Source organism: Patiria miniata, unplaced genomic scaffold (assembly GCF_015706575.1).
Source record: "Patiria miniata isolate m_02_andy unplaced genomic scaffold, ASM1570657v1 HiC_scaffold_21, whole genome shotgun sequence".
NCBI lineage: Eukaryota > Metazoa > Echinodermata > Asteroidea > Valvatida > Asterinidae > Patiria > Patiria miniata.
In genome coordinates this window covers 2979068-2992420 of record NW_024037060.1, presented here as the reverse complement: position 1 = coordinate 2992420, position 13353 = coordinate 2979068, and the positions used below count along the sequence as shown (strand labels likewise).

Here is a 13353-nt window from a genome sequence, read left to right as displayed (position 1 = left end):
CCCCCCCCCCCCAATTTTCCACAGTTAGATTTTGTTTGCGATCGATTTACACACTTACGAACGGGTACAAGCCAACTAGACTGGTTCCCTGACCTTACAATTCCCGATGTCTATAAGTTTCATCTTAAATGGGGCCAGGGAACCAGACTACAGGAACATAATTGCTTTTCTTGGTTTTTCCAGCATTTAGCTTGTCTATGTAAATTGTAATAGCCCACGGTGAATGCCGTGGTCCATGATATGTGAGCAGATTCGCTGATTAATTTTAATAATTAGGCAAGACAACCGCCTCTTGACCTCTAGATTTTTTGATCAATCAGCGGGCACTTTCTATATCGGGTCTTCGGTCATTCACCCGTTGTGTGTCATAGACAATGGATAAAAAAAACTGTGTCACGCACTCTGTATTATGTTAAGCGATAATGCGCCAGGCGGTTGTATTACAAAACACTGCATTCTAATTGACCAATCAAACCATTTAGTCCTGATGTGGGAATGAAATGACGTCATGATTTTAGTAAAGTCGACTCCAATGGCTGGCCGCGGCTTGCATATATCTGCATGTCTAGAAATATCAGGTGTTACACAGGAGACTTGCTCCATGGATAATGGGTGATACTCAGACTAGCATTTAGCTACAAACACAAAACTTCAAACAAGTCAGTGTAAAAATATTTGCTATGAAATATTACCCCCAAATCCACCATTTCTGAAAATGTAAAATTTTGAAGAAATTATGATTCTTGAAATGAGTATACTTACTTCTGCTTGCCAATAAGCACGATTGATTGGGGGTTGGGAAATGTCCTAAAACTAGTAAAAGTTATTGTCCAGGCAGAAGTATTAAAGTTTACGAAATGAGAAAGAATTACAGCAAAAGCAAATGTTGTACATGTATATTCCCTTTTACCGGTAATATGAACCCAAAAAAACCCAGTTACATCGGAATACTGCAGCCTACCCCTACATTCCATTTCCCCACGTTCATCTCACTATTTCTGTCTACCTGAAATCTATCAGCCGGTTCATTCGGCCCTAGCCGCGCCTCTGCTACGTTCCCTCCGCACAGCTCTGCCGTCAAGCTCGCACCTGTGCCGCGGCGCGATGTTGATGACCGCCGGTGACTGACATCAGGTCGTACCCCGTCCCAATCCCCCCAAGATTTCGCCTACTTATCGCTGGCGCCTGCGTGGCGGCATACCCACCGTCATCTATCTCACAGGTGATCAACTCGGGATGACAGCCTGCGGTTTTTATGAGCGAATTATTGCCACGGATTTTTTTTCCGTCAACCTTTTCGGTTTGTGACTGTAGTGTTGGTTTGTGACTGTCACTCTGGAGATCGGTTTTGGGGACTGTTTTTGGTACTCGGCCGCCCTGATGACGGGGGTAGGCCCTATGGTTTTATGGTGTAAAAGCTTTTTACAAAAATCCCGAGTGGACATGAACGTCATCAGTAACATTCGTATACGTACTATTTTCTTTAATTATGAATAAGAAAAAAAGTGTGTATTTTATTAAATAATAAGTTAGGAGAATTGACTACAAAAGCGGTTGAATATGGTTTCCAAACTGACGTTCGCGACTCCAAACTTGTTTCATACATCTTCAATGTTCAACTCGCTGGTTCCCGTCTTCTTCCATTTTTTCATTAAACCTATGAATGGACCATATTAAAAGGGGCGCCATAGAAAAGTGACAAAAATGGACCACCGCCGTGATGTCTTTGTATATGAAGTTTGTTTGTTTGTTTTTCATATATAACATTTAAAATTAACCAACCATTTCAGAATTTTAATATCAACCCAAAAGGTATTGTATTCACCCTAGTTTGGTGCAAATATTGTGTAGATTTGCGCCCGAAATTGCCTACGCCGGTCGAATCCTGATTTGCATGCCCTCTGTTTCTCCGGTTATTAGAGCATTTTGTGGGCCATGAACTCAACGGTTTGTAAAACCATCAAAGAAAAAAGGTGGAAGCCATGAAGAGGACTGCGAGCTCGTATTTTTTGGAAATTCGGATGAATTTAGGCCCTAAAACTGCTCTATTTTGCAACGGAGCATATACTATAGGCATCCTTTTCAAAATGGCGATGGTCTTCACGACTATGTAAGGGTGATCCTCCTTGGATGGAATATTATCCCAAAAGTCAATCGTAAACCCCCACAAAATGGAACGGAAAATGAAAGATGATGAAATAAGTTTTCATTTGATGTGTGTCTCAATCACCTTGAGAGTTGCGAGTATTTTTCATAGGCCCTATTTGTTTGAAGTTGGTGGGCGTATTTAAGTCACTGAGGATTACTGCAGTTTATTTACTTGTCTGCAACCATAAAGGTGACTGGATTCCATGTATTTTCCCCATGAATTCTCCGGGGTTTTCCTCCCACACCTATCTACTGACATTTTCTTTCCTGTCTTCTCTGAGGATTCTTGGCTTCGCTGCGATTTAATTTCCTATCAAGGTCCTTGGCTATAAAAAGTTTCTTGTGTAAACTTGAAAAAGAAAATGTCAAAGTTCAAGGCTCTATAGGCGTCCATTTCGACTGTGATTCTTTTGGGAATCACAGTCTCATCAATAGTCGAAAACATTAGTTCGTCGGGTGCCCGGCAGAAGGGCATATGAGCGTCCCGACGCAAAAATCATTTTCAAGAAAATTGCATTGAAAGGTTCCATTGTTCCCCAGCGCGCATTTTAAATCAAATGTTTAAATTTCATTAAAATGGATGCAATTTTTCTGCATATGCCCTTTTGCTGGGAACATTTTGGTCATTACACGCTATTGCATAAGGCATATGCACATATGCTGATTTATGGGTATTTAAAACTGAATGAATTGAATGCCGTTACTAAATAAGTGTATGCAGATGTGCAGGATGTACAGTAATGAGTTTTCTATTTTCATGTAAGATGAAAAATCGTTAAAAAAATTGCAAGGTTTGCTACCAATCCGGGCACGCTGCCACTTCTATCACGAAGGCCCCCTTCAATGGCGAATACAATGTGTTAGCTATTGTTCAGATGATCCGTCATGTGGGGTAGTACTAGCTTTGTACAATAGCTTGCACAATGCTTTTGCCATTAAAGGAGCCTCGCGTGTGTACAGTGATCACCAGTGGCGTAACTAGGGTTAAACATAGAGCAAGGACAACAGGGCCACCTGGGTGCATACATTTTTCGGGGGGGGGGGGCACTGAAGGCAAAATGATAATTTTGTTCAATTTTTGTTCAATGATATTTTTGTTCAATATAATTTTGTTCAAGTCAAGATTTTAAAGGGAGGGGTGGGGTGGGGGAAGCACCCGGGGGCACGGACATTTGTTGGGGGGGGGGGGGGGGGGGGCGTGTCCCCGTGCATCCCCCACCCCGTAGTTATGCCACTAGCGATCACGTGCACAGATTCGTCTATCTGGGATCCCATCGACTTAATAAATGAAATGAATTAATTTAAAGGACTATTTCGGGTGGGAAAACAGAACATGGCCACAATGGTAACGTCACCAGCCGTCGGCAATTATAATTAAGAAACGTTTTGTGTCGGTCCTGTCCACCAATTTAGCTGACCGGAATTCGAAAGACTTGAACATGCAGCTGCCCGCTTGCATCAAATCCTCTAAATATCCAAAAGGGAAACTTTCCTAACAAAATATCCGATTATTATAACAGATTTTCAAGCTCATCTGTCAACGGGTTTCATATTTCAGAGTCGATTCTTTCTCGACAAAACCGTCACTTCTGTGGTTTCCGGTGGTCTCCTATAGAGTCTGAGTGACGAGATCACGTAGCTACCACCCCCCCTCCCTTTTTTTAACTGTAGCCAAGAAAGAACGGGTAGTTTATTGAAGGAAATAAAGCACTTCAGCCTCATTTCCCCGCTAAAAATAATGCACTGGTAAATACTCCTCTGTATGTAAGTCAATGGAATTATGTAGCCAATCCAGGACGTGGGACAGGGACCGGGTAGGAGGGGGAGTGCGCGGGGAGGGATAGAGGAACTCTTTAGGCGGCCATCACTAAATCTAGCTCTCAAAGTCCAAGGAGTAGGAGTATGATTTTAAGCCAGAGATCGAGTAATCGTTTTCAATGTAAAAATCAGGGTAATTTTTACTTTAAATCATCTAGTTCCTGATATATCACTCAGGGACTACAGACACTTGATTTTATTTTTTTAAATTAGTGATGGTATTTGTCCTCTCTTTGATCTTTTTTTTTTTGGTCTAAGTGCTTTTTTTTTTTGGTAACGAACGCGGAATATCAGAATAATCTATTATACATTTATGATCAATGGAATCATTTACGGAGAAATTAAAGTCCCACATTAATTATTCTAATTATTGATATTTATTACGGCTGGTCATTTCAAAATAGCTCTGCTGTGGAAATAATGCTGAAGGTTGTGAGTCATGAATGCATCTCCGTTGATGAGATAAATGAAAGCTATTTTACTTTGAGGGCTCTTCACAATAATGTCAAAAACAGTCCTCTCGCGCTGCGTCATTCATAAACGCACCGGCAAAATAAGCAAGCACCTGGTGTCGCTATTTGCATATAAAAAGGACTCAATTCGGCAGTATTATTGGTGTGTGTGTGGGGGGGGGCTTTGTGCCTGGCGTTAGTTACTACAGATCTTGCCAATCATATTTTCCGAAAATGTATAATGTTTGTAGGCCATTGTTAATCTATTGTGTTCGTTTTCACTTTAACGATAACCTTAATATGTTTTATCATTTTCACATGTCTGTCTTTAAAGCTTTATCAAATTGTTTTGTGTGCATAAATACAGTGTTACCAAACTGTAATTCTGTGTAAAAAAAAAAAAACAGCAAAGTTTTTTTTATCTATGACAAAGTTCGAATGAGGATTTTTATAATATAAAATATACCAAAGTTATTTAACCAGTTTAAAGTATTAATAGCTGCTTTCTTGTTATTCATTTCTATAATTAATTGTTTGTATTTTGTTGAAAAATTTGTCCTGATAGGCCTTTATACGAAACAAGTTGTGAAACCACACGTACACAAAAAAATCCCTCATTCCCGACCATGAAAACGTCACATTTCCTAACTGATAGCCCAATTACATCAATCTATTAAAAGAGAGTCCATGTTCAAGTGAGCAAGCGATAACACGCAGTCGTCAGCCCGGTAATAACGCTGACTGCACGGCCAGGCACTCGCGCAGATCACGCTCAGATAAGCCTTCACCCTACGTGCGTGGGACTGCATGGATAAGTTCAACTCGGTTCACCATCACCCTAGCGTAGATGTGTACATGTACGTATACGTACATGTACATGTACATGTACACACGGTCCTCAACGTACACATTCATTGTGTCACTGGCAATGGAACATCATATCCACACGCGTCCCTACCTATTGCATTTTCACATCTTCCTTGTGTGCCACGGCTCGTACGTGGAGTGAGCGATGTAAACAAAGAGCCACGTGCGGGCAGTCAGTGCACGTTGTCCTGTTTATGACGTAACGCACTGATTACACTGCGCATGCGTACAGCCGCCCCCTGCGTGTGTTGTACCACACAGTTTGGAGTTAGTATCCGCTGGACTGTATGAACGTTGGTAACACTGGAGTGGCGTACTCAGTGCGGGAGCATGGCAGACACGATCAGGTGTACGCGACGCAAGCAAGCAAACCCCAGACGCAAAAAAGGTAAGAATTTCTCAATTTGATCGCCGCGTAAATTGTGTCGGGAATTGCGATTCCTTTTGCTTGTTTTGTGGTGAGATAAAACAAAAACAAAAACCCAGCTTTGTAATTTGTTTTGTCATGTTGTTTGACGTTACTGCCATCACCTGCTGATATGCCTTTGTGTTGAGCCGCGACGTAGCGGACAATAGATGCGGTCGCATCGATGCTTTAAATTCTCATTACGAATCCAATGTGCAAAATTGGTACAAATATCCCAATTTAATAGTTCCTAACTTGTAAAACCTAACAGCAAATGTATTGCTTTTTATTCTTAAAAAAATATCACATTTTAAAAATGCCAATCATAATTTTGTTTGTTGGCTCAATGGGCATGCATATCGCCATGCATCCGTACTTGGCGTACACAGCGCGTCTCCTGTGCTGGCTGCGATGCCTTAGGCTAGGCATCAGTGAGTGGTAAGGCACAGCTTTCTTTCTCTCCCTCTCTAAAAATGAAAAAAAAAAGCCGCTCTCATGCATAATTCATATCCGGACGCAGGTGTTGGATGCACAGGCGACCTGGCCGTCTGGCGGGCCGATATGAAAATGCAGTCAATTATTAATTGTTCTTGTGGGTAGAAACAAAATTTTTGGCGGTCTAAATTGAGATAAAGTGATGCCGCAAAACGAATTCCTTCCCGGGCAGAGGTATCAAATGTGATAATCTCGAGTCAGATTTTAAACAGGCTATAGTACGTTGTCTAATTCTTGTAGTATTCTGTTTGGGAGATGCCGTCTTAAAGTGCCCGCTGTCCTGCCTCACCGTCCATAGGCTCGGCAATTTTTCAAGATGGTACACTTTTTTTCTTCTTCTGTAAACCGTTTTTCACTCACGAAAATAAAGTGGGAGCTGATTGAATTTGTTGGCGCAATCTATGCGACATCTCACTTGTAATTAGCCGCACGTGTTATGGCGGAGTGCTGGCGAGCGGTGCGCGCCTTTTATCGGCCCGGGACGGCGGGCAAATTAAAAAACCACCGGCCCCTTTGAAGATGAATATCATTAACCTGTAAAAATGCAATCAGGTAGTTCAGATGGGCCTACTAAATTGCGCCGTCGCTTCGCAGCCAAGCCGCCGCCGGCAAGAAATAAAAAAAACTCGGTGCAATATTTTATTATCTTGGGGTGAGGACGGATTACTCACGAAGTACTGCCGTGGTTTGAGATGAAAAGTGTAGATATCTCGTCTTCATATTTCTTTGTGATTGGAACATTTTGGTGATCTTAATAACTTTTAGAGCATCCGCAACGGTGTTTTCATTTATGACTTTCATGCTTCATTTGAAATCTCATTTTCTGTATGGTCCATCTCCAAGTTTCGGTTTCGTTTGGCTTTTATCATTTTGTTTCTGCAGGGCATCTGCAAATCAGGTTATGCTTTATGAATAATGCCTTTAAGCATTTTCCAACCAGCCGGTGATAGAATTCAACTTAAAATATTGTTCATTCATGTTTTCAATTGATAAATACTTCAGTCTGAATCTCCAATACGAATTACAAGTTATGTTGTACCAAAACAAACAGTATGCTTGCGTCTGCCTTGAGTTTAATTAAATAATTTGTAGAGATCATGATACGTATTTGTGGACTACCACAAATTGTGTAAGCAAGTGATGAATACGATTACTGTTCTTGCGAGAAATTGAAATCTTGGTAGAATTTCTGTCAACCATCCAACAAAAAACAGTGATGAGCCACGAGAATTATACTGACAGCTGCCACGAACGAACGTGGATTTGTTCCACGCGCAGGTGAACGGCAGAGAACAAAAGGCAGGCAGCTCCGCTCGCCCGGGACGGTGCGCGGTGGGGACGGGGCGGTCGAGACGCTTTCCCCCTTTGTGTGAATTCAAACAGTGTGCCCGGCTCACCGCGCCCTAGGTTGACGCGGGAGTAACGGTGGAGAAGAGGACAGATGGTCACTTGGTTGTATAAACGTGCGTATTTATCACCGGCGTATGCCTGGGCACATCTTGCAAGCAGGCCTGTGTTCTCTCTCCCTGCGTCCATCCGCTTGCTTCCAATTAGTGTCCTCCCATCGCTGCCTCTGTCTTGGATATCTCCTTTGTGGTTTAAATTAACTGATACCATCTTCGTTTTCACATCCACATTCTGCCCATGGGAATTGTTTCTCCGTTTCTTTTGTCTACTTGGTATGGAAATGGTATGTGGAGAACTTGGTTATGAAATGGCACACTTTATTAACAGGAATTACTGCTGTATTTGGCATTTTTGTGTTGATTAAAATTAATGTTTGAAACATGCATGGAACAAAATGGGACATCATTAAGAACGGATGCGCTTTCTATAAACTTGGACATCATTTAACATCAACACAATCACCTTAAAAAAACATATTGGGTAAACCAGTTAAAGACGTTTATTTCAATTACTTTAGGATCGTCCTTTAAGTTTGATTATGCCCAGTCTGCAAGCAACAAAGTTATAGTAGTTCAGATCAGAGAAGAATCTGGGATTTTAGTCAACATTCAAAGTAGACTAATGGTCTCTGAAGGAAGTCATCAATTGAGACGAACAATCGACGAACCCGAAGGACATGAACCCTTGGGCTTGTGGAGGGGAATCGGTGGGAATTCGGTTAGAAGGAGCATTTAAGAGCAATCCCAGATTTTTGCAGAAATACGGAAGAACTGGGAGGTGATTGTGTATAGATTTTCGTTCGCCAAGGTTGTCAATGTTTCCAATCTGGACCAGCTGTCATTCTACACAGGTGATATTTTGGGGCAGCACTTATCCCAGATGGCGCCCCAAGAACATTGTCGCCAATGTGACCTCTTTGTGTGCCCGCGAGCAAGGGTCTTGGAGTTTTTACGTGAGGTGTCGAGCGACGCATTATTTCCGGCTCGGGACGTATTCGAGTCAGTCCCGTCGTGACTGGGGTTGTCTCGAGTCTCGTTGCTTCTTCCAGAGGGGGTGCGAATGTTCCAATCAAGGGACCATCTTCCAGATGTCGGTCGTATTGTTTAGTTATCGGCAGGTGTTACATGTAAAAGTGTAATGCTTGGGAGAATCTAATAGGGCACCCCAAGCGAAGTGGTGTCCTGACGCCATCTCTACCTGGCGGGTTTATTATTATCCGTCGTAATGTTGGACCGTTGGTGGTCCAAACCATATTTCACCCAGTGGCGCCAGCCAGTCCGGACATCTAATGCTAGTAAATGGTCTGTCACGGGCGGGGGGAGATGATGATGATGTTGGGGAGCGCGCTGTGTGTATATACGCTGCCTGGCATTGCGGCGCAGCTGGCTCAAGTTATTTTGTTGAGTTGTGAGATGACGTTCTGCAAGACATTTCCAGAGGATGATTGTGGGGCTACCTGTTCTTCACCGGTGCCACTCTGGTAAATTGATTACATTCTCTCGGCTCCTTTATTTATATATCCTGTCATGTCGCCAGCTCGCTGGAGCCAGCTAATTCATGCGGTGATTTTTATATCGTTCCCGGTCGCTGATCAGTGATCATTAGGAGTGGCCCGTGCGAGGGAGCGGGTCAGGAGGCAGGGTGAGCGATCGCGTTGACGGGGAAGAATCGGGGGGCGTCAGCCGAGGGGGATGGTCGACTCTCCACCGTCACGGTTGGCGGAAGATATTCTGATTGTTCCGCATTGGGTTTACGATACATTTGGGGAATGCTACAAATTTATTTAGCCTCAAAAACTAGATATCTATTTTCATCTTCCAGAGTGGGGTTAGGTTATTTATAATTTTGTCCAATCGAACCAGCAACCTGTCGCTGAAATATTAACTTGACATTTTGCAGGACCGACGAATGATTTACCAAACGATGTGGTATTTATATGCATGCTTTGTTTTCTCTTTTTATTTTCTTACTCAATTGAGAAAATGTTCATGTTTATGTTCACATTCCTTTTAGACATTTTCGCCGATAGTAGAAAAGTAGATCTGTAAATCATGATCGCCAGAATGGTTTGAGATAAAGGTTTTTGTTTACAGAAAATTAGTGCAAAGAATGTTTCGTGACTCTAGACCTTGACTTTCGATGTAGCCTAAACGGCTGTTTTGTTTGCCCAACCGCAAGCTCGGGGTAATCCCGCACTCCCACGATAAATGACAATTCACGTGACAGTCTTGAGAAATGTTTGACTGGAGATTGAAACCTTGGAGCTTTCAAGCTAGTATGTAAATTGTAATTCAGTAGTGCTCGTCTTGATTATTGTATTATCGGTCCTAATCAATTGTCTCACTCCGCAGTAGAGAGTGGCGCAACTTTTATTTCAGTATATTAAGTAGCTCATTGTGACATATCACGGCAGAACCCATTTGGCCACGTCTTCCTTGCTCTATGCTCGGACGTTTCGATCTTTGGTTTTATTGCAGTGTTGAAAAAACTGGTTCAACCGAGGTTCAATAACGGTGTTCAATCAATGCTGCAGGGGCTCCGTTCAAGTCCGTTGTCCAGCAATGGACAATGACAATGGATCCTTCTTTGTACTTGTAATTCACCAATTAAGCTACATGATTCACCCAACTTCCCAATACATGTATACGTATTCTTTTCTGAGCTTGTGATAGTTTATTCATATACATGTAGTAAACACGTTAAGGTTCAATGCATTTTCCCTTTCCTTTACCACTAGACCTATACTCTGGATGGAGTTGTCGATTTGAAACTAGATGAGATTGGAAGATGTATTTCGTTCTACACTGATAATGTCTTTCTCTCAGATTCAAAAAGTTTGCTTTCAGACAGAAGTCTGAAGAATATCGTGTCTGCCATTATACACACGGATGTCTGACATTTTCCCCCTGAAATTTGAGGTATAAAAGAAACTTTACACACAATGTATGGTGTCAATATATTATTTGAAAAAAACCTGAAATCAGGCAAGTGTGGGAGGACTTACACACCTCTGTACTACAGAAACCTCGACTCGATCCCACATAAAAATGAAATATTGATGATGTGGAATGGAAAATACCACGTGAACCTGGCGATAAGGCCCCTCTGGCCTGAATACCCGAAATGTCCCCCTTATCTTGACTTCGCTGTAACGTGCACCCTGGCCCCACACACGGTTAGGCAACACCTGCGAGTATGAATGGAGATATAATAGCATCGCAGCCGAGGTATGCATGCCGTCCCAGCTCCGGTGGAGAAAGATAAGATTTTTATGCTCAAATATGGTATATATTGCGGGGCCATTATTACTCTTTACACGAGGAGCGAAAATGCGGACTTTTTTATCACCACGCCCCATCCCAATTCTGTCTTGGACGCGGTACTGATGAGGTTTCTATTTTGGGGTTGTTTTGTCAAGAAGGCATAATGTGTTCAGTTCTAGGGTACTTGTGAATTTTTCTAGCAACTAATTTATGAGTATATGTTAAAGCTTTATTTTGATCGTGAAAAACAGCAAATGTTGGATGGTTTTGCCGCGAATTTAAATGTCAATTTTCTTTATTGATTCAACACTCTCCCTTTATTGAGCAGTTAAATCACAACTGTAATTGTGTGCGTGCAAATTTCTTGATGGGCGGTGAATTTTGCTTGTGTCTATGACTATCTATCTTCCATGTACCTGGCAAATTGGATGTTTATGTCCAGCATGCATCATGTACACAACATGCACTTGTTTATGTTTATGCACTTTTAGCGAGAACTGCTGCCGTCTCATGCGTTTCAAGCACGGATCCGTGTTTCAAGCGACTCACTGTCATGTTCGCATACCTAATTGATCGCTTCCAATCACGCGTAACACTCATCGGTCAACCATCTGAACAAATAGGTTGATCGCATCGTGATCGCATAGACCAGCATGGTCCAAACAGATTCTTACAACACCAGAGTTTTTAGAAACCCCCAAAATAGTGTTTATTTATCTTGGCAAGGAATCATACACCTCTTTAGGTAGTTAATTCGGGAGGGAATGTTAGAAAGTGGATCTCGGTTTGTTGTGTACACGTGTGCGTGTATTCTTCGCGACTGATATTTCTTGTGTTACCTAAAACGGTTGGTTCATCACTCACTACGGCTCCCGGTGAAGTGCTCTGGTATCGAAGATCAATGCGGGCCGCTAATGGCCAGACCAGGTGATGGCCTTTGCAAAGACACGACAAACAAGACGATCAGGATCTGTAACCAACTTTCGAAGGTGCTTCAAGTTCCGAAGAAATATTAAAGTCTTGTGGTGGGACGCTACGATAAAGGTATCAATGTCATGGCTCGTAATGACTATGGAAACCAGTTTGCATTATCAGAAACTCAACCTTGTCTACTTTTGTTTCCGCTCTGGCAACATTAATGTTTCCTTGTTCCTGATTTTAGCGTCTGGTCTCTCAACCAAGACAGATTTGTTTCTTGTCAGAAATTTCACTCTTCCTCTTTAACCACTGTGATAGAATCTGCTGTACAGTTTGACAAATTAAGAGTGCATAAAATGACCAAAAAATACTGTGATTTGCCACAAATATATATTTGTGATGCGGGAATTTCGACACGTTTTTGCTCTGCCCGATTTCCTGCTATTGAAAGTGTTCGGAGAAAGTCGATAATGCATCCTACTACGGGATACGCCTCTAGTGAAATCATTATTTGAATTAAACACTGGATAACGGGAAAATCCCTACGTCCCAGACTTGACGTCACTGCATTTTTTACCCAAAAAAGTCCCGTTTTGTTGCAATATTATCGCCAGTTTCCACCAACTGCATCCGGGATTGCTGTCACCAACAAGTCATTCAGTAAATGGATTAAGTTGAGAGAAATTAGTTCGGTTTATGGAACTGAAGTTGATGGACGCATAATTCAACGGAAAAATAACAGACTAGACAAGTGTGGTAATTATCTACGGCTCCAGGAAGTTGATGTTTGGTAAACAAGGCCGTTAGGCTACAGACGATCTTCACAGCTTTTGTTTATTGAAGGTGAGCACAGTCAAGGTGTTGTGTAGATAGTAGATACAGCCACAGTGAGGGCCGCAAGTACATGTGCGTTAGCGATAAGCATGCTGCTGTCTGCGAAACCGGAAACCAATATCAAGAACACTTTGAACTTGTTATATTTTTTCTCTCTTTCAATCGTTTACCACAGTGTACCTGATTTGGGTACCACTGCCGGTTCAAAACCAAACAGTACTCGTTGGTTGACACGCCTGCGGAAGACGCGTGGTCCTGCCGGCTTTGTTTAGCTGTATATTAGCGGTCAAGTTGGGTCACGCGCCGTGGTCGGTAATTATTGTGTATTCAACGCGTAATTGTTCCCACTACAATATGTCGGGTGAGTTTCTCTTTCACGTGATGTTGGCTCAAAGGTTTTGTGTATCACCTGTTATGTTGTCATTTTCACAACTAACAAAAATAAAGTTTAAGTTATAACTCCGGTGGAGAGTAACATCCTACACCACACAGAAACTAAAAACTAAAACTTTTTTATTAACAATTTGGTAGACGCTAGAACTAAATACATGTAGCTCAAACTATGCTCAAACTGGCTCAAAATGGTAGAGCGCCGGTACGGTATTCCACAACGGTCGCAGGTTCCAACCCCGTTCCAGTCAATTTCTTTATTTAACCGTAAATTGAGAATTTATTTTATGTTGTCATTGATTCAATATACTACATCACTTTCATGAATTGAGAAATCGGTTATTACCCAACAAGG

General features: G+C 42.1%; 1 protein-coding gene across 3 annotated transcripts in view; it reads left to right on the top strand.

Moving 5' to 3' along the window:
- The first annotated feature begins 5545 nt into the window (after nt 1–5545).
- The window catches only part of LOC119729527 (zinc finger E-box-binding homeobox 1-like), a 33190-nt gene continuing 25382 nt past the window's right edge, over nt 5546–13353 (top strand). The window contains exon 1 of one of the 3 annotated variants that reach the window (XM_038202122.1): nt 5546–5673. In XM_038202122.1, coding sequence (XP_038058050.1) covers nt 5616–5673 — 58 coding nt within the window. In that variant the 5' untranslated portion in view covers nt 5546–5615. Of the gene's footprint in view, nt 5674–8924; nt 9074–12780; nt 12970–13353 lie in introns of those variants that run through there. The other 2 variants (XM_038202123.1, XM_038202124.1) reach the window with 2 other exon arrangements.